Genomic DNA, 23,570 nt, shown 5'->3' on the forward strand with positions numbered 1-23,570 from the left:
CACAAATCTCAAGATCAGAGTTTGATAGCATCATAAAAGCAGAACAATATACTAAGGAGACTCCCATGTCATAAAACAAACATACTTGGCTCCATTTGGTCACTAAGCAAATATATACAGAGTAGTTAATGACATCTGTAACCCTTATATCATATTTTAAGGCACAACAAAGAAATTAACCTTTACTGTGATCCCCTCTCATGATTATTGCAACACAATGGAGATGGAGATGAAAGCATAGGCATCCAGATGAAGCATGATGACACTACACGCCAATGATGTGAATTACATAACTATGTAATTATGACGTATGTTACATAATTCATGTCATTTGGATAGTGATATCATAATGGGCATGACATCATTTGCACTCCTTATCTTCCCCAGTGGAAGCCCATGGGTGTAATAAAGCCAGTAGATACAATTCAGCCCACAACAATGAGTGGATATATTTCAGTAGGATTAAGAATAGCAAGTGTATGTGAAAATGTGGCCCTTGAACCTCCCAATCTTAACATGTTGTTGCTCCTGTGGGCAGTTCTGCAGAAAACAGACTGCTACAGGGTAAGGGTTAAATCTTTATTTTAGGCCATTTGCTTTCCTATCAATAGTGATATTGATACTTCAGAAATATGCCAATAAATATAAATAAGAAACACCATGTTTGACAATATAGTTAGCATTCTTTTCAGAACCAAACTAAATACATTGCTAAATATGTCCTCAAATTGCAACAAACATCTTCAAACATTTAACAAACAACAAACATCCATAAAGAATTGGAACCATAAACAAGGGTTGATAATAGAGTTTATCTCATTCTTTCCATTGCACACCTGATAATTTTGCCCGTGAAGCTGTTCACATAAAAAGGATGTGAGGGTTGCTGCAGGAAATAAGCAAGTGGGTGAAATATAACAATACTTGTAGAGGCAAAGAAAATGATAAATTCTATTCAAGCCCAAACAGAATCAAACCTTATTATTTATTCCATCTCAGCTATTTCCCTTTGAATGTGCAGTAAGTGCAAGTGTGCATTAACCATTTAATAATGTTGGTTAGTTTGATGGTTGTCCACTGAATGGACAAATGTACTTTAGTGAGCAATTGAGGACTAGTGTGGCCTATTACTGGCTCACAGGGGGTTCGTACAGTTTGGATGTGCTCTGGACACGTGCTTCCAATCGACTGAGGATATCCTCTTGAAATGTAACTCCCTCAACATTGCTTTGTCCAATTCATCTCAAAACACAAGTGGTGTGAAGGAAAGTCATCTCGGACTTTTACTGCAGAGAAAAAGCTATCTCCTACTTACCCCATGAAATAACCACACTAAGATCCAAATTTCTACGTACTCATATTTCTTTTTCCTAGTATCTCCTTTACCAGTGTGTGTTGAAGTCTGAGCTGAAAATGTACATTAGAAGGACAATTTGAGAACATTTTTGCACATGAAAAATGTTAGAATTAAAAAAAAAAAAAAACACCTTCTAGGGTCAATGGTCATAACCCATGCATTAAGGCCTGAAATACATTTTCCTCAGAGAAAAAAAGTATCTTCCTAGATGGAACTGAAAGAAAGCTATATGGCAATACCCCCACATACCACTCTCAAAGTTGTACAGTGAAAAGAAAATCTGGAAAGGAGAGAGAGAGAGAGAGAGAATTGCCTGCTTGTTTCTGTTCTTTTTCCCCCACTTTTAGATCTGTGGAGATCTGTTTCTAACTATAGACCTATTGTTTTAATTTCCCATCTGAGACAGTACCATAATTAATATACTTCTAGTAACTCCGTTCTTTAGAGCATTTTCATTAAATAAGCAATTTGTTGTCCACTAATCCAAAACTTCAGAAGATGTACCCAGTCCTTGCACATACAGCAGATATTAAATTGTGAAGGCTGTGGCATTAACTCTACTCATTTCACTATTTGACACAAACTGAACTGTTTGTCACTAAAAAAAGTTCTCATTAAAGGTGACAATCTTCCCTAATTTATCTGGCAAAAATGTAGCACTGTGTTTTTTCACATCAACTGTGATGTTCATGAAAAGAGATCAGCCTTTGGCACCTCTGAATAGAGAGAGGCTAAACCAGACAGCATGAAGAGGACCCTGGGAGTGATACTGTCTAGGGAAATGCACACAAACTCCCAGCCATCCCCCTGTCAATGCATTATTTCCTCTGAACAAACCCACTGCATTTCACATCACCACTTTTGGCTTATGCTTCTTAAGTGTTACTTGTAGTTTTCAAAGTTCCTTCTAACTCCTTATGCTCTTTGGCTGGTTCCAGGCAATATCCTAAGCCAAAACAAATCAAGCTACCTTGTGGCTTCTGTGAACCCAGACACTGTGGGCATATAAACCATGGTTTATTTATGCAGATCTAACAATTTAATCTTAGTCAACATATTATGCGCAAACAAATCATAAGCAAGTGCAACAGGAGAACTCTTTCTCTGAAAGGTAATTTTTCTGACATACTTGATGTTGGTTCAAAACATTAAGCTAAGTAGAATTTAAAAACTAATAAAACATTCTTTACTTTACCATTCCCATGGTGATAGAGTTAGCAAGACTATCATCTCTGGGCCTCAAAAATCTGGATGAACAATAGATGGCAGCAAAGAGATACAGAAAACTCTTAACCCTGATGTCATCAAGTGTCATCCAAATTGTCTTTTTAATTATCTTTTAATGTTGTATGCCACCCATAGTCATACAGAGTTGGGCGCCTTTCTAAATAGAATGAATGAATGAATGAATGAATGAATGAATGAATGAATGAATGAATGAATGAATGAATGAATGAACGTTTGCAGCCCAGAGTTGGTGGCTTTAGGGACAATTTAGATGTGTCATTATGTGTCAGTAATCTTGGATTTTTTTAAAAAAATAGAAGATTTGCATTTTAGAAGAGGGCTCCTCTAAAAGAAGACTGATTTAAGAACGCAGAATTTGCTTATGTCTGTGGCTAGTTGTGACAGGTTGAGGGCTGCAGGCACAGGACAAATGTAGAGGTATGTAGGGCTGCAGGCACAGGACAAATGTAGAGGTATGTACCACTTCTTAGCCTTTGGGCTAAGATTAAGCGTAATGTAGATATGAAGAAAGTATATCACACTGGGGTCCTTATTCCAGTGTAAGAATATGGTGGTCTGGTTCAGATCACAACTAGTGTACAAGCCAAATGGAAACTTAACCCTTTCCTCATCTCTATCTGGGGAAATCTGAGCTTGCTGGCTAGGGAATTCTGGAAGTTGAAGTCTTCACATCTTAAAGTGGCTGAGGTTGAGAAACACTGCTTAGACATTTTACTTCTCCAATTTTTTTAAAAAGACCCTGCTGCCTGTTTCAAAACTGACATGAGTTGAGTTTTTTTTTTAAAGCCTGAGGCAAGGAGGAGTAGCATTTTAATACTGAAAAGGATAAAGCTGCTAGATCTGAAGATCTGTATCAGAGACATTAATTAATTAATTAGCATGTGTTCGTACGACAAAAAAGTAAAATTTTGCCCAGCTCCAGCTCATGAGGACAAATGGGGACTGCTGTGGCAAACATAAGCAGCAACTAAGGTCTCAGCATGAGCACAAACTTCCATCAGCAAGCTGACCAGTACTGGATTGATGGGCTGCTAGACTGAGATTGCATCATAAGGCTGAGTAAAAAAAAAAATCTTTTGTACTCTTTCAGTATGCTTATCATCAAGTAGCCCAAGTTTTGAGCAAGCCCTATTCCCTTTTTTATCCTTCTGTCAAGTGCAGGGGCCCACGTGCAGATTAGTTCCTTCTGCATGGGATCCAAAGCCCAACTTATGCAAAGTAAGAAGGACTGAAGAAGATACTGAAGGTTGCAGCAAAACCTTTTAGTAATAACCCTGCCTTTGGTACTGAGCGCAAGCAACTATCAAGCTGATTTTCTCCCTGGCAACTGAAAGGAGCTGTATATTTTCATCCACAGAGAGAAAAGCAGCAGGTAGAGGCATCTGTGATTAGTCGTATAGGGGTAAACAGCCATTATCCTTGCTGGCGTTCTGTTCAGTACTGCAGTCTTTTGTGTTTCTTCTTTCTTTTTTTAGGGACAAAGTTTTGTGCAATTATATCTCACATGGGAGCATTCCTAAAAGGAACAGTAAAAATACAGTTCATTTTCCTGAATTATGATGGATGATAATGATGTAATATTTTGAACTCTTTAATCCTGAAATATTATATCCCCAAGAAAAGCTGTTTTCAAGAGCTTTTCCAGCGTTATGTTATAGCAGCATTAACAGGCCCACCTGCAATAACAACATTATTATTTTTAATAAAAAATGATACTTTTACTTGGATTGTTCTCAAAGACAGTTGCTAACTTGGAAGGAGGTTGTACCTTTCTATTCAAACCATCCATTGAAACTATTTTCAAATCAGTAGGAATTCTTTTCAAAGCAGAACCAGATTCCAGTGTAACAAACAGAACGGAAAATGAAATAAATGCTAGAAAAAGCAGCTCTGGTTTTTAAAAGAGATGACTTTTAAAATTCAACTCTTTGTTGAAGAGCAAGATCCCTTTCTTTCATCAAATACTTTAGGTTCGGATCTGATCCATCATCCCAGGGATATCTTTCATCTGAACAACAGTGATTAAGTATAGTTGTGTTTTATCAAAATGTAGTTGTCCATCATTTTGAGGCAGTTGAGACACACACACACACACACACACACACACACCATGCTATAAATCTGTGGTGGGAAGCAAGGCAGTTCTTCAGAAATGGACCCATTTACCACCACATGAGTTCTTGTAAGCCAGTTACATGCATAAGAAATGTAGGTGGGATTCTCTGAGTACAAGTGAAGACCAGTCCCCCAAGAGCATGCATGCCCTGACGCCTTAAGGCAGTGTTGTCCAAACTTGGCCACTTTAAGATGAGTGGACTTCAACTCCCAGAATTCCCCAGCCAGCAGGCTGGCTGGGGAATTCTGGGAGTTGAAGTCCACTCATCTTAAAGTGGCCAAGTTTGGACAACACTGCCTTAAGGCATTTGAACGGTGATAGGTGTGTACATTCCTGAGGCCCAGTTCTGCTTCCCATACAAGTGCACCAAAGCCAATCTTTGAACTAACCCATAAAGTAAGCATGGGCAGAGAATACATTGTGTTATTAGGGTGTCTACCTTTAGGGCACAAGATCTGTGAGAGGCACAAAATAAGGCTATTATATCTGTGCTGCAAAAATCCTGATGACCACTGGATGGCATCAAGGACACTCTCTGCTGCCAGGAAACTCTCTAATGGCTATTAGGAGCTTTGCAGCCTGAATATGGTAACCCTAAGAGAAAATGGTAATCTACTGTTTACAGAGCCAGTTCTTTCTTTGAAAAAGGATTGTTAATCAAAGCCACCATAGTAATCAGGGTAGAGCTTCAGATAATTAACAACTTGTATTTTCCACACAGTACAAGAAGCTATTGTGAGAGACACTATGGAAATACAAATCCCTATTTCCAAGGATTTGCACTTTTTCCCCCCAAAAGGTAAACTTTACACCCTTACTCTGGCACAGGATATTGTTCAAGCAGCCCAACTAGGCCTCTGCACATGCCTGAAAAAAGATGTTGCTATTTTAAGTATTGCATTAAGTTTAATGAGTTGACTCCTTAAGGCAACAGCATCTCTTCTGGGAAAGTCTTTAAAAAGTCAGGCTGCTTTAATAAATAGGAGACAAGTGCTTTTCTTCCAAATCATTTTTGAAGAATTCACAGTCCTGATTTCCAAATTATATGCCGTTCTTTTCAAACAGGGATCTCCTGGAGGATGTAGTAGTGGATTAGTACTACAGGACCAAGCTGAGTGATCCACATGCTAGTAATCACTGATATTGTACCACTTGTTTGCTATATTGTACTGTAAAAGGCCGGCCACACAACTCTGGTATCTCCTCCTGAATATTGACCTTTGCACCCTGCAAGTAAAAGCTCCCAGGAAGGTGACCTTGGCTTGTTAGTAGAGCCACACTGCAGATGTGACTGGCTTTAATGTCTTTAAACATAATATTTAACTTGTTCCAAGGGCTAATCATATATTGTGGGGAGGATCCATTTTACTATAGGCATCTGTAGGAGGGTAGGCTAGAAAAGTCAAGCATTATCAAACAAACCATGCCATTTATGTACTTGCCTTGTGAATGTTTTATCATGTTTTCATCATCACTGTTTCTCCTATATGCCTATGCCTTTTACTTAGTGTTTTATTTATGAAAAAACTTATATACCAGTTTCCATAAACTACTTGGAGGTCATTTGCAATCAAATTTAAAAATGATAAAACTTTTTAAAAATTCAACATTGCACATTTCATGAAAAAATATCATTTAAGCTAATGGTTTTCCTAAATTTAGAAATCGGGGGGGGGGGAGAAGGAACTACTGAAGAGGTATGGAAAAGTGTTGACCATTTGATTATGTTATGGCAGAGTTTTATCTGTACCAACTCCCAGGCCATGCCTGGGCCTAACCCAGTATCTCAGGAACATGTTTCCTAGAGAATTGTTTTCTCCCACATAGATCCACTGAGCCTCTGAAAGCGTTGTCTGAAGCACTCCCTCAGATACCTCCAGATATTCCAGTCAAGTAAAATGTGACTGAGGAATGAGTATTCTTGGATCGATGTTATGAAATCTCTTTCTGGAATCATTTTTCCCAAATGCTTCAGGCCACAAACAGTAGACATTTTAAATAAACAAGATATACTATTTTCAATACCAGAGGAAGTTTCTGTGTATCTTGTGTACATTTAGTGATGTGACATATCATTGTGTATTGCTTTAGTTGCTTTCCATTTTTATTAATGTTACTTCTACAGACCATAGTAGTATAAGTGTATACCAAATTTCTATGGAAGGTAGCCCCCCCGTGGAAAAGAGTGGGCCGGAAGTGACGTCATGGCCACACCCCTCCCAGAATCCCTTGCGCGGGCGTAACTGGAAGTGACGTCATTGTCCCTCCTCCCGTCATGCCTTGCGCGGGTGGAACCGGAAGTGCCGCCATTTCCCCGTCCTCCTGCCATGCCTCGCACAGGCGAAACCGGAAGTGCTGCCATTTCCCCGTCCTCCCGCCATGCCTCGCGCGGTCTGCGCCGGAAGCGGACGTCCTCCCGGCATGCGCCGCGGTGTTTTCCAGGAAGCGCCGGGGGTTTTTAAAAAACAACAAACCGTTTTAGGCGAGCGGTTCAGTGTCAAAAAAAAACGACAAAAGACCGCGTGTTTGCAAATGGGGAAGCCCCTCAAGTGCGCCAAGCCCCAAAGCTCCGCCGCCCCGCCGTCTCTCCCGTGCAATAAAGTCAGCCAGCAGCCGCCTGCCCCGAGCCCCAAAGCCAGTCTCTCACCGCCCGCCGCCCATCCTGCCGACTCTCCCGCGCAATAAAGGCTATCGCCCGCCGTCCCGGGGCCCCGAGCCTTTCCCCTCCCCCCACTGGGGTTTTCCAAAGGCAGGAGGGGACCGCCAGGGTGGGGGGGCATGTCCGGGCATGTTCCAGACACGCCCGGGGCAGAGTCGCGCCGAGGCCAATGGGGAGCCGCGGGCGGGACATGTGTGGCGGAAGGCGGGGCCGTGAGTGAATTTGGAGCCGGGTACGTCTGTCTCAAAAACAGAACGCCATGTTTTTAAGATGGCAAGTACGCCGGATTCCTCGTTCACCGGGACCACAGAGCCCCCGAAAAGAAAACCCCGCCCCAGGAAAAAACCCGCCAGATTGGCGCCGTTTGAAAGCGGCCGGGACAAACTGGCCACTGTATCAGCTGTTGAAAACTTGCAAGCTGAGACCGTAGTTCCTTGTAACTGCAGATTCTGCAGCACAGATGGTGGGTGGCTTTGTAATCTTTAGAAAGCAGAGTTTTTAGTATTTGAAACCCATCGTTTAAACCAATCTTATTTCCTTTTTTTTTTTTTTAAAGAAATATCCTATCCCTACCATGCCATGGTGATTCAAATTCTAAAGGCCTGTGTGATCAAAATATTACTTCATTGCTCTGCGGGGTGCCTGCAAGACGATGGAGACCAAATGGATGGGTCACCACCCAGCGAAGAAGAAATGATGAAATCCCTATGTTCTAGAATCTCAAGGCCTGAGACTCTCTGGGTCATTATGACCATCGCCGCCAAACTGGACAAATTCTATGTCTCATGTGACACCCTTGATGAGCTTATGGAATTCATACAATGTATTGAGAAAAACCCCAGCCCCATGGGTATCATGACAAAAATAGGGTCTGAATTACCGGTGGCTCTAAAGAGGCTTATATGTCAGAATGTGACAGGGGTTGACTACAAGAAACTGCTAACCAAAGCCTGACAATAAAGTATTACCAAGATCCTGTTGAACGGAATAATAAAATGTTTTTCAAAAGAAAGCAATGTCTGTGTCTCTTTTGCTAACATCAGCTTGACCGGTTGTGGGGAGGGGGTCAAAAGTGTGATGCAAACAGGGGTGGGCGAGGCGCCTTAAGTGTGCAGGCAACACCTTATCTACACCCCACAGCCCAACCCTTCCGCCTGCAAAGAGTGGGCAGCCTGCCCAAAATTGGGTCTGACTTACCGGTGGCTCTAAAGAGGCTAATATGTCAGAATGTGTTAGGAATTAATTACAGGAAACTGCTAACCAAGGCCTGACAAGAAACTTAATGAAAGCCTGTGGAATGGCATAATAAAATATTTTGCAAATAAAGCGAAGTCTGTGTCTCTTTTGCTAACATGAGCTTGACCGGTTGTGGGGAGGGGGTCAAAAGTGTGATGCAAACAGGGGTGGGCGAGGCGCCTGCAGTGTCTGGCCGATGCCTTATCTAGATTCCACAGACCAAGCAGACAGCCTGCAAAGAGGGACAGATCGCGATGGACCCTGCAAATGTAAGTACAGCATGAAAATCTTGAGGCAGAGGGGGGTGCATGGCAGGGGGTGTTTAGCAGTTATAACTTTTATTTCGTTGTTTTATTTTGGGTAGGTGGTCTAGACACTTTACCATGCTTCTCCAGGCACTGAGAACAGGGTCTTATGTCTCTTTTTGATTTTAGAATGGGAAGAGGATCAGCTGTTTGCAGCCTTTACACTCCCCACAGATCCCCAGGGGTCTCTGCACAGTGGAGACCTAGCAGTTATAACTTTTATTTCATTGTTTTATTTTGGCTTAGGAGGACCCCAGTGATTCACAGTGCATGAGAGCGCTTTTGGGTAGGTGGTCTAGACACTTTATCATGCTTCTCCAGGCACTGAGAGTAGGGGTCTTATGTCTCTCTTTGATTTTAGAATGGGAAGAGGATCAGCTGTTTGCAACCTTTACGCTCCCTACAGATCCTCAGAGGTCTCTGCACAGAGATCACCAGGTCTCCCAGCAAGGTACTGTTTACTGCTCCACACAGCAAGCAAGGGGTGTTAGCTTCAGCAGGTGTAATCTATGGCATGCTTCTTTTTCTTTTTGGTTTTAGAATGGGAAGAGGATCAACTGTTTGCTACTTTTACGCTCCCCACAGACCCCCAGGGTTCTCTGGACAGGGGAGAGCATCAGAAGTCTCAGGAAGGTAATTCTTTTTCTTTTTGGTTTGAGAATGGGAAGAAGATCAACTGTTTGCTACTTTTATGCTCCCCACAGACCCCCAGGGTTCTCTGGACAGGGGAGACCATCAGAAGTCTCAGGAAGGTATGGCTTTAGCCTGTTTACAACCACCCTCTGCAGGCAAGGGTTGTTAGCTTCTGCAGGAGTAAACTATGGTGTGTTTCTTTCCTTTTTTTTTTTTTGGCTTCAGAATGGGGAACCGACCAAGGATTTGCCTCTTTCCCGATGCCATTGCCTGACATGAGGGGTGAGAGCGTAAGTTCTACACCACAGCCGTGTACAAGCCATGCAACACGAATGCTGCTAGAAGGTGAAATGGCCTGCTGTTTTACCCAGACACAGACTGCTTTTAGAATGTAAGGAGGGTCATGACATTACTACGACCACCTCTCCTTTGTTTTTTAATCCAGGGCCGCCTGGAAAAAAACAAAAGAAGTCTGAAGGGAAGAACCCCACACCCCCAGCAAACATGTCTATGTCAGAATCTCAACCGGAAGAGGAGATGGAGGGTTCTGTGTCGTGGCTACAGACCCCTGACTCTGTAAACTCTGGGAATGTGCGTATGGAGCTGGTGCAGTCGTGGGAGAGGCCCATCCGTCATTATGCAGCCGTAGAGCACTATCGGCGGTATAGGTTTGCTAATCTTGACAACGTATGCTCCTTTGTAGAGGCGGTTGATGCCGTCCATAATGTCATACAGACCTTTTTGAATGAAGCCTCTAGGGATGTAGGTCAAAATGATTTTGCGCAGCTCCATTTAGAAGCGGACGGTCTGCAGAGACCTTTGTTTTCTGTTAGGAGGCATATGGAGAATTTAAATGCCGATGATTTCCTAACACGTGTAGAAAATCTTCTGCAGAGCAAAGCAGAGCTGGTGTGGGTGGGCAATTTACAATTAGTGTTCACCGTCGTGAGGAACAGGGAAGGGGGAGGCCACAGAAAGTTAAGCACGATCATTTTCACCAGGGTCCTGCAGACAAAAAGGCAGCACCTGATTGATTTCAATGTGGAAGGTGAATTTCTGTGTTTTGCCGGGTGTCTACTGAGCTTGTTAGATAGCAGGGGTGGCATGAGACGTGAAGACGTTACTAGAGCGGCCAGGGACATACACCCCCTCCTGGGCATTTCCACAGAACACAGGGTTGGCTTTTCACAGATACACCTCTTCGAAGAGCATTTAGGGGTCATGATAAAAATTTTGTTTTATACCCACTGCGGTTGGAGGTTTTTTGTCACCGGCAGACAACGCCAAGAAAAACTGGTGTTTATATTGCTGCATGACGAACATTACTACGGAATCAAAAACATCAAGGGCTTCCTGGGCAAGCGTTACTTCTGTGAATTCTGTCACACGGGCTACCACCACAAATTTAGCCATGGCTGCCAATACCTCTGCACGGCGTGCCTGAACCAAGACTGTCAGGAGGCGCCGGGGGAGAAGCCAAGATGCTGTAGGTGCAAGCTGGTTTGCCGCTCTAACGCATGTCTTGAAAGACACACGTGGCTGGCGGGGGAAGGAAAGGTTGTCTGTAAGGCCAAGGTGTTTTGTGAGATGTGTGGTGTTTATGTTCTCACACCCCACAATAAATGCAAGAAGACGGTGTGCGAGCAATGCTCCGAGAAGGTTGAAAGCCTGGATGGGCACCTGTGTTTTATGAAGGGGGTGGATCGCCCGCGAAATGGAGAAAGATACATCGTATACGATTTTGAATGTCGCCAAGAGACGGGTTTGCACATCCCGAATTTTATGTATGCGATGGACATGCTGGAGCCCGGCAATGGCAAAAAGATCATGAGGTGGAGTCGTTATGGAGAGGACTGTCTGGAGCAGTTTGTGAAGAAATTTATAGACCTCACATTTAAAGGATGCACCTTTATAGCCCACAACGCCAAAGGATACGATGGGTACCTAGTGTTGAGACAGCTGATCTGTGAAAAAGTGCACGTTGACTTGATAAGCCAGGGCGGCAAATTGCTGAGTATCACCTTCCCGGATTATAAGATCCGGTTTATCGACAGCCTCTCTTTTTTGCCGCTTAAATTAAGCAAACTTCCGAAAGCCATGGGGTTTCAGGGGTGCAAAGGGTACTTCCCCCACTTGTTCAATACAACGGATAATCAAGACTACGAGGGGCCTCTCCCTGAAGCCAGATATTACGGCCCCGAGACCATGATGCCCGGCGAGAGAGAAGCCTTCCTGAAGTGGCACGCCGCTAATGCAGGCACCGTGTTTAAACTAAAGAAGGAGTTGGCTTACTACTGCAGACAAGATGTGGAGATACTGAGGGAGGCTTGTCTTCGGTTTAGGGCGCAGGTGATGGAAATGACAGAGCGCGAGTGCCTCACAGATCAAGGCGGGGATATTGTTGAGGAGGTAGAGATTCGCTGCATTGACCCCTTCCAATACATAACCCTTGCCTCGGTCTGCATGGCCCAGTACCTGTTCATGTATTTGAAGAGTAAAACCATTGCTTTAGCCCCCCTGGACTCCTATCAGAGGGCACAGAAAAGGTATTCGACCCCGGGTATCCAATGGCTGATGCATATAGAACACACTGAGAATATCAGCATTCAACACGCTCTGCAGGGGTGCGAAAAGCAAGTAGGCAAATATTCTTTGGACGGCTTCGCTGTAATAAACGGGGTCCCCACCGCTTTTGAATTTAACAGCTGTTTTTTTCACGGGTGTCCCGTCTGCTACTCTGAAAAAGACTTCAACAAATTACTTGATTCAACCTACGGAGGGTTGCACAGCTGCACTCTGGCCAAAGAAGAGTACCTCAGGGGTCGGGGTTACGCCGTGCGCAGCATCTGGGAACACGAGTGGCGGGGCATGCTGGAGACAGAACCAGCATTGAAGCAGTTTCTAGTTGAGAAGAAGCTCCCAACCCCTTTGAACCCGCGAGATGCTTTTTTGGGGGGTAGAACAAACGCTACATGTCTGTACTACAAACCAAAGCCCGGCGAAGAAATCCTGTATTATGATTTTACCAGTTTGTATCCGTTTGTGAACAAGAACAAGGAATACCCGGTTGGTCACCCTCAAATCGTCTATCAAAACTTTGGGGACATCAGCCAGTATTTCGGGATAGCCAAAGTCAAGGTGTACCCCCCGAGGAACCTCTATTTCCCAGTCCTACCCCACAAAACAAGGGGCAAACTAATGTTTAGCTTGTGCTCGGCCTGCACAGAAAAACCACAAGCCACCCCCTGCATGCACACCAATGAAGAAAGAGCACTGACCGGGACGTGGTGCACCGTTGAATTGAAAGTGGCGGTAGAAAAGGGGTACAGAATTGCTGAAATCTACGAGGTCTGGCATTTTGACAAGAAATCAGACGAGCTGTTTTCAGGCTATATGAATACACATCTCAGGCAAAAACAGGAGGCCAGCGGCTATCCGGCTTGGTGCAAAACAGAACAGGATAAAGAGCGGTATATCCGGGATTATGAAAAGATGGAAGGCATCCGCTTACGGCGTGAGCACATTGAGGTCAACCCCGCTAAAAGGCAGATAGCCAAACTCTTTCTAAACTCTCTGTGGGGTAAGTTTGGCCAGAGCACCAATCACCTGACGACGTCTGTGGTGACAAAGCCTGAGGAATTATTCAAATATCTTTTTGTGCCCTATTACGACGTTTCTTCCTGCGAGTTTGTGGATGATGAGACAGCTGTCGTGACGTGGAAAACGGCCAAGAACCACCCCACCAAAGCCACGTGTACCAATGTTTTCATCGCCACCTTTACCACGGCTTACGCCCGGCTGGAACTCTACAAGCTCCTGGACAGGCTGGGCGATAGATGTCTGTACCATGACACTGACTCGGTCATTTTTGTAAGTAAAGAGGGAGCGTGGACACCTCCTTTGGGCGACTATTTAGGTCAGCTGACGAGCGAGATCCCTCCAAACACCGTGATCACCGAGTTTGTGGCGGCCGGCCCCAAAACGTACGCTTACGCCTTGTTGAATGGGGAAGCAGTGCTGAAGGTGAAGGGGGTTACGCTAAACAGCGGAAACTGTGAGAAGATCAATTTTGACAGCTTGAAAGACCTGGTGGACGATTACTGCCTGCCCGGCGTGGAGAGAAAAAAAGAAATCAGGGTAGAACAGCTCGGGATCATCAGAGTTAAGAAACAGTGGGCCCTAGAAACGAGGGTCCTCAGAAAGACCCTCAAGGTGGTGTATAATAAAAGAGCTCTAAAGAGCGAGGATTACTGCACGCTGCCGTACGGCTATTAAGTGTTATGGAAAATAGCGCGCAGTTTGTACACCCTTTCTCTTGTATTATAAGCGGGCCGTCCAATTCCGGCAAATCTTATTTTATCAAACAAATGTTAGAAAACAGCCCCGCCGTGATGTCTCAAATGCCTCAAAATATTGTATAGTTTTATAGCTGCTGGCAACCTCTCTACAAAGAACTGCTTAATAAAATCTCCTATATTAAGTTTATGGAGGGCCTTCCGGCTTCCTTTGAAGATGATGATTTGTTCCCGCCAAACCAAACCAATCTAGCCGTGGTGGACGATCTTATGGCCTCGGCCGGTGACAGTGACCAAATACAGAAGGCTTTTACGCAGTACGTACATCACAGGAACCTGAGCATTATTCTCATACTTCAAAATCTGTTTTTTCAAGGTAAAAAAATGCGCATGATAGCTCTGAATTCAAAATACCTAGTTTTATTCTGCAGCCCGCGTGACCAGGTGCAAATTGTCACGTTGGCCCGACAGATGTACCCCACTAACATCCGTTACTTTTTAGAAGTGTTCCAAGACGCCACGAGCAGGCCCTACGGCTATCTTTTGGTTGATTTGGCCGCCACTACAACAGAGGACTACAGACTGCGAACTGGTATCTTTCCACCTGATTGGCCGGCTGTTTACACTATGAAAAAGAAGAATAAAAGAGCATAAGCTCGAACGTCTTGGTGTTAGTATATACAGGATGTCGGAGAGGGTGTGCAGAAATTGGGGGATCTTAAAAATCTTAGTAAGGGCCGGTCCAAGACAGAGAAAAGCCATCTTGTGCAATGCAAATAATGACCTAGTGGGGGCAATAGCCGAAATAGCGCTGAACACCTTAAAAGGCAACCTCCCGCTGAAACCCTCACAATATAGAGTTTTAAAGAGAAAGAAAGGCGCCATCAAAACATTGAGTGATAGAAAGGTGTCACTCAAAAAGAAGAGGCTGCTCATCCGCCAGTCGGGGGGCTTCGTTGGATCATTACTGGGGGCGGCTATACCGCTACTGGCCAGTCTGTTCGCCCGTTAATCCATGGAACATGCGGAGAAAATGTTTTTGGTGTCGCGCCGGCAGATGGAGCAGCTACAGGCCAGACCATCGACAATGGGGGTTGTGGCTGCTAACCGTTTGGATGATGAGATGCGGACTATTCTTCAGAGACCTGATCTGCGGGAGGAAGAAAAGATTAAACTCTATAATTCCATGCTGCAGAGGTTTCTCAGACTGAACAGACAAAATGATTCTGAGAAAGACAGCCTGGCTCTCATTTGCCCCTCAGAAGAGATCCACCAGCCTCAACCCCCACAGACATCCCCCCAGGACACAGCGCTACACGACATCCTAAGCGGCGTGAGCACGCGTTACAGGAAAAATGCAGAACTTTTGCTTAACAAAATGAAACAGCACCGGGACATCTCATCCTGGGATGACCGTGGCACCTTTTTGTACAAGGGCGTACCTATCCCCGGCACTAACATTTTAGATCTGGTGAAAGGGGCCGCGCAACGTCACTACCTTACTGAGAAGCGGAAACCTAAAGGTTGGGGCGAATTTATGAACGCTATGGCCGAGACAAATGTTCCAACCTCCTTGTTGGGGTCTATGGCGGTTAAAGAAAAATTAGAAAGGTTGAAAGATCCCCCGTCCACTAAGAACGAAAGGGCTATTAGCCCCGATTCTGCCATGATGGGGCAAACAGCTCCTCTGGTTACCGATTCGCCCTCTAGATCCTGGTTGCTAAGTCCTAGAAGTAGACCCGGATTTGGTGACTGGCTAAATTTGTAGAAAACGATGTATGTCATGTGTTATAAATAAATACACTGTGAAACCAGTAAATCTGTTTAAGTCTTTCTCTTTATTTTACAGAAAGCCATGCACGATTGCATACATTGGTGACGGATACAGGTCCCAGGCCCCCTTCCCCCCTTTATGTTTTTAACATGCCGTCGGACCATTTGATCATTTTTAATATTGACATCGCCGTACATCTTTAAAATATCCTCATAGACTACGCCTTTGAACCGGTTCTGTAGAAAAAACACACAATGTTGCCCGTGTCAGGTTCGGTCAGCACGGGGCTTCGGGGAAGCTCGCAGCCAGACCACGTGAACTCCACGGGCGGTAGCTAGCAAGGGAAAGAGGAACTGAAAGCGGCGCTAATGAATGGGCCACCTGCGCCCAGCCAAACAGGAAAACTGCAGCAGAAGTTTTAACTCTACACTGATAACGGCGTGAGCCAACAATGACGGGGCTGCAGGCAGCGAAACAAGATCGAAACAAACCCTCGGGCTTGCACGTAACGGGGGGGGACCAACCCAAGCCGGGGTGGGGGATTGTCAATCAAGGACAATGGACCCTGGCTGAACCTGCCATCATGGACAATTAAGAGGGATTATTGGGGGGCCGATAATCCGCAGCGGTAACACGATCGCAGGGCGAAAAAAGCGCGGGAAGGGGGGAATATAACGAGTGATGCAAATGTACCAAGCCAGTCCTGGCTTTGCTTGTGACTGCTACGTTATGCATGAGTAAACCTCTTTTGTGAACCACACGTGTCACGGGAGTTTCTCTGTCGAACGGGGCAAACCTTACATAAAGCCAGGACTCACCGTTAGCGCTACCCGGTGCCACCGAGGAGCGTTTCCCTTTCTAATACAGGCATGACCAGCGATGAGGAATCCGTGGGTCAGCTGGAGCACGAGGAACCCAGGCTCGAGGAGGGACGGTCAGAGCTACCCGGGAGCGACGGGGCAGCGGCCAGGGCCGGGGACCCTCCAACGGAGAGATGGTCGATGTGCGTGAACCAAGGGCCAGATAGCTCAGGGTGTTCTGGGGTTCGGGGGCCCGGAACCGCGAGTGGGATGAAAAGTTCGCCCGACTAGAGGAGAGGATCGAGCAGCACCTAGACGCCGTGGAGGCGATGCTCCAGACCTTGCTATGGAGAGCGGGGCCATCGGCGGTGAGCGATGGCACGAGCAACAGGGGTGGCAGCCCAGCACCCCAGCTGGCACCGCCCACGATGCCCCGGTCGGTGGACCGATGGGCGGCGGACGCCCTGAGACTTCGAGGCATCACCGGGAAGTTCTCAGGGGATCCTGAACAGCTGCCGCACTTCTTGACGCATGTCAGGGGTTTCATGCAGAGGGGTGGTCACCTATTCGCTAGGGACGAAGATAGAGTATCCTACGTGGCCGAGCTGTTAGATGGCCAAGCGGCTAGCTGGGTGATCAGACTGTACGACGCCAACGCGGTGGAACTGCGGAGTTTCCCGGACTTCATGCAGACGTTCCGGGACAGATTTGAGGACACATTGAGCGCCAAGCGGGCTGAGGACGACATCCTGCAGTTCAGACAGCGGGACAAGTCGGTGTCGGAGTACGCCCTGGAGTTCTGGAGGTTAGTAGAGAAGCTCACAGACTGGCTGGAGTCCCTGAGGGTGAAGTATTTTAAGAGGGGGCTCAATCCGGAGATCCTGGAGCGGGCACTGGGGCGGGGTGACCCGTCCACAGTGAAAGATTGGATCTGGCTGGCTGGAACGGCGAAATCAGCGTGGCGGCAGATTCAACAAAGTGCGAGGCGACGGGACCAGATGAGGGACCGGCCGAGGGAGAGACCCCCAGAGGAGAGGCGGAGCAGTCGGTGGCAGACCACCGGGGGGCGAGAGGCAACCAAAACCCCGAACCTGTGCTTCTGGTGCGGAGGCAGAGGCCACCGAGCGGCGCAGTGCCCGACGGAGTGGGAAGGAGCCTCACCACGGCCCGAAGTCAAGCCCCCGCATCCTACCGGGAAAAGGGCCGGCAACCGGCCGCGGAAGAGTGCAGTGGCAGCAGTGACCAAAAGAGGCCGAATGGGGTGGTCGACCCCGGAGACGGTGTCCTCCGGGGAGGATTCGGAGCCGGCGGGAAACGAGGTGCGCTCGCACTGAACGGCGTCCCAGTGCAAGCAGGGGAACCGAGGCACGCGGACCCAATCGGGGATGAGGACTGCCCTCCGTTCCGGGTGAGGATACACATCCGGGGGGTAAGATCCAGAGGGGAGGCACAACTGCGGGCGCTGCTGGATTCAGGCTGCACCCACTGCTTGATGCACCCAGCTGTGGTCTCGGGACTCGGCCTACAGCTGAGGCGCCTCCGGGAACCCATTGCATTCAGCCAGCTAGATGGCTCGCTGGCAGGGGGGGGGCAGCTCAGTATTACACCGAGCCGGTCCAGATGACGATCGGGAGTCACCGGGAAGAACTAAGATTTGTGGTGGTCCCGGTGGCAGACTACGCGGTGGTACTCGGCTTGGCGTGGCTGCGGCGACGGAACCCACGGGTCGACTGGACGGCGGAGGCGGTGCGATTCGGGGTCGAGGGGCCGGCGGAGCGCGAGAGCAGGCGGGACCGGTCCGTGGCGACGGACGCGACTGCAACCACAGATGGGCAAGTGGAGGATCCGAGGCACGGGGAGACCAGACGAGAGCAGACGAAGTTCGAGACCCAGGCAGCGACAGCAGCAACAGCAGCGCCGGAGACCCAGAGACTCGCAATGATCCCGAGGCGTGGGAAGGCAGCAGCGACTAGCGGGACAACTGCAAAACGAGGGCCAGAGTCCGGGGAACCCACGACGAGCAGCAGAATCCCGAGGCAATATCGAGACCTGACGGCGGCGTTCGGGGAGAAGGAGTCCAACCAGCTCCCTCCACAGCGACCCAGTGACTGCACCATCGAGCTAGAGCCAGGTGCAAAGCTGCCCAAACCGAAAATGTACTCCCTCTCAATGAGGGAGATGGGGCCCTGCGGGAGTTCATAGACAAGAACCTAGCGTGGGGATTCATCCAACCCGCGAAGTCACCATTAGCGGTCCAAGTACTATTCCGGGAGAAGACGGATGGCTTGCTCCGGATGTGCGTGGACTACCGGGGGCTGAACGCAATCAGCACCGAATACAAATACCCCCTCCCCCTGATGAAGGACCTAATGTCGCACCTATCCAAGGGGAGGGTGTTCACAAAACTGGACTTGCGCGAAGCTTACTTTAGGGTCAGGATCCGCGCAAAAGATGAGTGGAAGACGGCGTTCAACATGCCGCTCGGAAGCTACCAATTTTCCGTGATGCCGTTCGGGTTAAAAGGGGCCCCGGGGGTGTTTATGCAGCTAATAAACGAGGTGCTGCACAACCTAGTTTTCCGGGGCGTCCTGGTCTACCTGGACGACATCCTCATCTACACCAAAACCCTGGCGGAGCACGTGAGCCTGGTGCGCACGGTGCTCCAGAGACTGCTGAAGGCGCAGCTGTACGCGAAGCTATCAAAATGCGAGTTTCATCGGGAGCAGCTGGACTACCTCGGCTACCGGATATCCAGTCAGGGAATTGAGATGGACCTGGCGAAAGTAAAAGATGTTCTGGGCTGGGAAGCACTGCGAACCCGGAGGCAACTCCAAAGCTTCTTGGGGTTTCCGAACTTCTATAGACAGTTCATCCCGAACTTCGCCCAAATCGCTCTTCCCCTGACAGACTTACTAAAAACCAAGGGCAGTGGAAAGCTCCCCAAGCCCAGCATGGCACTCGCGTGGACTGCGGAATGCCAGGGGGCATTTGAGGAGCTAAAACGGCGGTTCACAGCGGAGCCGATCCTGCACCATCCCGACCCAGATCGGTGGTTTATCATACAAGTAGACGCGTCAGATGTGACAACGGGGGCAGTCCTGCTCCAGCCCAGCCCGGAGGGGGCCATCCACCCATGCGCCTACACCTCCCGCAAATTCACGGAGACAGAGAGAAGGTGGATGGTGTGGGAGAAAGAGGTGTATGCGGTCAAGTGGGCGCTAGCCACGTGGAGGCATCTATTGGAGGGGGCAGCCGAACCATTCGAGGTGTGGACGGACCACAAAAACCTCAAGGCCCTGAAGGCCCCGCGTAAGCTATCCCCCAAACAGGCGCGTTGGTCCCAATACTTCGGGAGGTTCAGGTTCACCCTAAAACACATCCCCAAGAAGCGCAACTTCCTAGCAGACGGGTTGTCTCGCATGCCCCAGCACGCCAGCCTACGAGAGGAGATCGTGGACTCCATCATCCCTGCCAGCAGGCTGGCTGCAAAGGCGGTGACCCGGAGCCAGACCAAGGGGGAGCGGCGGGACGCGGCGCCTGAGGTAAAGCAAGGGTTTGTGGAGGCGGCAGAGCGGGATGCTTGGCTCAGGCAAAACCGAGAAGTGCTAACCAGCCAAGAGAGTTTGTGGTGGCACCAAGGGAAGTTGTACATGCCCGAGGGGTGCCGACGGGGGGTCATGGAAAGAGCCCACGACAGCTGGAACGCAGGGCATTACGGCTTCGTGAAGACGCTCCACTTAATTCGGCGGCAGTTCTGGTGTCCAACGCTCCGGAAGGACGTGGAGGCATACTCGGGGGGTTACCCGGTGTGCGCGATGGCGAAAGGGGCTAAAGGCAAGCCTAGGGGGTTACTCCAGTCGGTAGCGGAGCCCGACGGCCCATGGCAAGAGATCACCATGGACTTCATAGTAGAGCTCCCGGAGAGTAAGGGGAAGACCGCCATTTGGGTGGTTATGGACTTATTCTCCAAACAAGCGCACTTTGTAGCGTGCTGGCGAGTCCCCACGGCGGAGAGGTTGGCGAGGCTGTTCGTGCACCATGTTTACCGGCTGCACGGTGTGCCCCGACGGGTCGTCAGCGATCGGGGCAGCAACTTCATCGCGCGGTTCTGGAGGGAGTTCCTGAAGCGGGTGGGGACGAAGCAAGCCCTTTCCTCCACGGTGCACCTGCAGACAGACGGAGCCACGGAACGCCTGAACGGGGGGCTCGAACAGTACCTGCGCTGCTATGTGGGACACCAACAGGACGATTGGGTGGAGCTACTGCCATTCGCAGAAGTAACATACAATAACGCCGTCCACAAAAGTACTGGCTTTTCTCCATTCAAAGTAGCCACCGGGAGAGACTTCGTCCCCATTCCAGAGTTGCCTCAGCTGGAATCCCAAATCAACTCCCTGGACGCCTGGGTCGCCCAAATCGACGCCATCCGGCAAGCAGCGCATGCGGCATTGCAAAGAGCCAAAGCCGACTACAAAAAACACGCGGACCGCAAGAGACTCCCCGAGGGGCAGTGGAAAGTGGGGGACCAGGTGTATTTGTCAACCAAAAACCTAAAGACACACCAGACATCGAAGAAACTCAGCCTGAGATTTGTGGGGCCGTTCCCCATCGCAGAGGTCATCAATCCAGTAACCGTCAGGCTGACGCTCCTGAAAAGCCTCGGGAAGATCCACCCGGTATTCCACTACAACCTGCTAAAGCTGCACCAGCTGGGGAACGCCTGGCACAAGGCAGAGGGGGTGCCACCACCCATCATGGTCGGTGGGGAGCAGCATTTCGAGATCAACCAGATACTGGATGCCAGGAGGCACAAGGGGCAGGTCCAGCTCCTGGTGCAATGGAAACATTTTCCCAAGTCCCACAGTGAATGGGTAAGCAAAACCCACATAAGAGCGCCGGACCTAGTGCGGGACTTTTACAACAAATACCCCGGGAAACCGAAATAAAGTCGGGGGGGGGATTTGTTTTCAGGGGGGCGGTATGTCAGGTTCGGTCAGCACGGGGCTTCAGGGAAGCTCGCAGCCAGAGCACGCGAACTCCACCGGCGGTAGCTAGCGAGGGAAAGAGGAACTGAAAGTGCCGCTAATTAATGGGCCACCTGCGCCCAGCCAAACAGGAAAACCACAGCGGAAGTTTTAACTCTACACTGATAACGGCGCGAGCCAACAATGAACGGGGCTGCAGGCAGCGAAACAAGATCGCCGCACAACGCAGAACCCTCGGGCTTGCACGTAACGGGGGGGACCAACCCAAGCCGGGGGGGGACTGTCAATCAAGGACAGTGGACCCTGGCCGAACCTGCCATCATGGACAATTAAGAGGGATTATTGGGGGCCGATAATCCGCAGCGGTAACGCGATCGCGGAGCGAAAAAAGCGCGGGAAGGGGGGAATATAACAAGTGATGCAAATGTACCAAGCCAGTCCTGGCTTTGCTTGTGACTGCTACGTTACGCATGAGTAAACCTCTTTTGTGAACCACACGTGTCACGGGAGTTTCTCTGTCGAACGGGGCAAACCTTACAGCCCGCAGGTCGTGGCTCCGGGGTGTTGCAGCCACTGCCGATGAAACGTGTGCGTCTTAGACTACCACTCTAATAACCTCGCTATGGCTCTGGGAAAGTCCGGGCTGCCTGGAGGTCTTCCGTAAGAATCAAAAAATTCCCCGTGTCCGGGAGCCGGGAAGTAGAGGACTAACCAGTGTTCTCAGGGTAAATTCTGAGGGTGGGTGTTTACGATTAATCCGAAAGGTCTTTTGGAGATCGGCGTCTTGGGTAGCAGATCGCAGGGGTAAACCCCTAAAAAATCAGGGTTACCAGAGAAGAGACGTAGGATCTGTAGGGTGTCCATTCTCACATATAATCAAAAAGCACGTTCCTGGTGTGGCTTATTTCAATAACGTTTTCAAAGATGGCGTAGAGTATCATGTTGACGGTGTGGGCCAGGGGCTGTGCGAATCTAATTTCCGCTCTGAGGTTGCCGTTTCTGATCAAAGAATAGTGCTCGGCACACCCGTCATCGGGGCAAAGATCAAAACAATACAAGTTATATCTTGTCTTAAATTCTCCCCGGTTGATCAAGAGAGGTCTGTCTTTGATACCCTTACCCATCTGCATGTACTCTCTCACATAAAGGTCGTGTTCATAATCAGGCTGAAGAGGCTTAGCGGGGATCTGTTCGCCGCCGCAATACAGGGCACAAAAATTGACATTGAAGTTCTTAAAATTGAACGGGTTACTGTCATATTCGCCACTGAAAGACGCGTTGTCCACAAAACCAATCACTAGTTGTTTAGGTAGCTGGCCCAGAAAAAGGTTTTCCTGATTACACACAAGGCTGCCTGCCGGAATGCTGTAAACCTTCATCCCCACTCGATCAACAGGGTACTTGGCATTGCTGGTCAGCAAAGCTTCCGCGTGGCCCAAATGCACTCCGGCTGATATTTTTACACGTTTCACAAAAAGAGAGGCTGACACCAGCTGCACTTTGTAATTCTCGTTGCCGTCCCTCATTAGACAAAATTCATTTCTGCTTCTTGCGAGTTTGATTTTCACATCAACACCGTTAATTAACAGCTTGTCTTGAAAAAAAAGATTGCTATGCAACGGTCCGATTAGGTCCCATTTACGGCTCCCGGCTGTATGTCTCGCTCTCGCCATGAACCCAGCATTGCCTGCCTGTGACAGTAAAGTGTTCTCCATGCGGCTTGACACGTCTTTGTAAAACCCCCCAGCTGTAAATTGGGTTCCTAGAGTATCAGCGCCATAATTCAGAATCAGTTCGATCATGGCCCTATAAGGATAGCAATGATGGCTCTGCATAATGAGACGATCTCCCAGGGTCACATCCAGTTGGTTAAACAGCGATGCTATAGGATAGTTGACCAGGGCTACCCGTGCGTCGGCGATGTCTGTGCCGTCCGCATTTACAATCTTGCAAGTCATGTGCAGCAATGTGTTGTTTAAATCCATGTAATGATCACCGTGTCCCGTGACAAAAAATTCCAGGGGGGCATTGGGCGTTAGCGCAGATAAAGGAGGTATCTCGACATACATGCTGTTTTCAACACTGGTTTGTGTAGGTGGCAGTTGAAAAAGATCCAGTTCCGACTTCACACACTCCTGTGAAGCCTCGTGGATAAAAGACAT

At 48.4% G+C, this 23,570-nt stretch overlaps 1 protein-coding gene across 1 annotated transcript; it reads right to left on the reverse strand.

Annotated features, from left to right (window-relative positions):
• Positions 1–22,274: 22,274 nt before the first annotated feature.
• On the reverse strand, positions 22,275–23,570 carry LOC148214974 (uncharacterized protein F54H12.2-like). Its single transcript, XM_088145071.1, has one exon. It carries the CDS (start codon positions 23,568–23,570, stop codon positions 22,275–22,277), a length of 1,296 nt encoding a protein of 431 aa, XP_088001197.1.

This window comes from Python bivittatus, unplaced genomic scaffold (assembly GCF_059951505.1).
Source record: "Python bivittatus isolate LINGU-HERP-01145 unplaced genomic scaffold, Pbiv_v1 ctg000480_np1212, whole genome shotgun sequence".
Taxonomy (NCBI): domain Eukaryota; kingdom Metazoa; phylum Chordata; class Lepidosauria; order Squamata; family Pythonidae; genus Python; species Python bivittatus.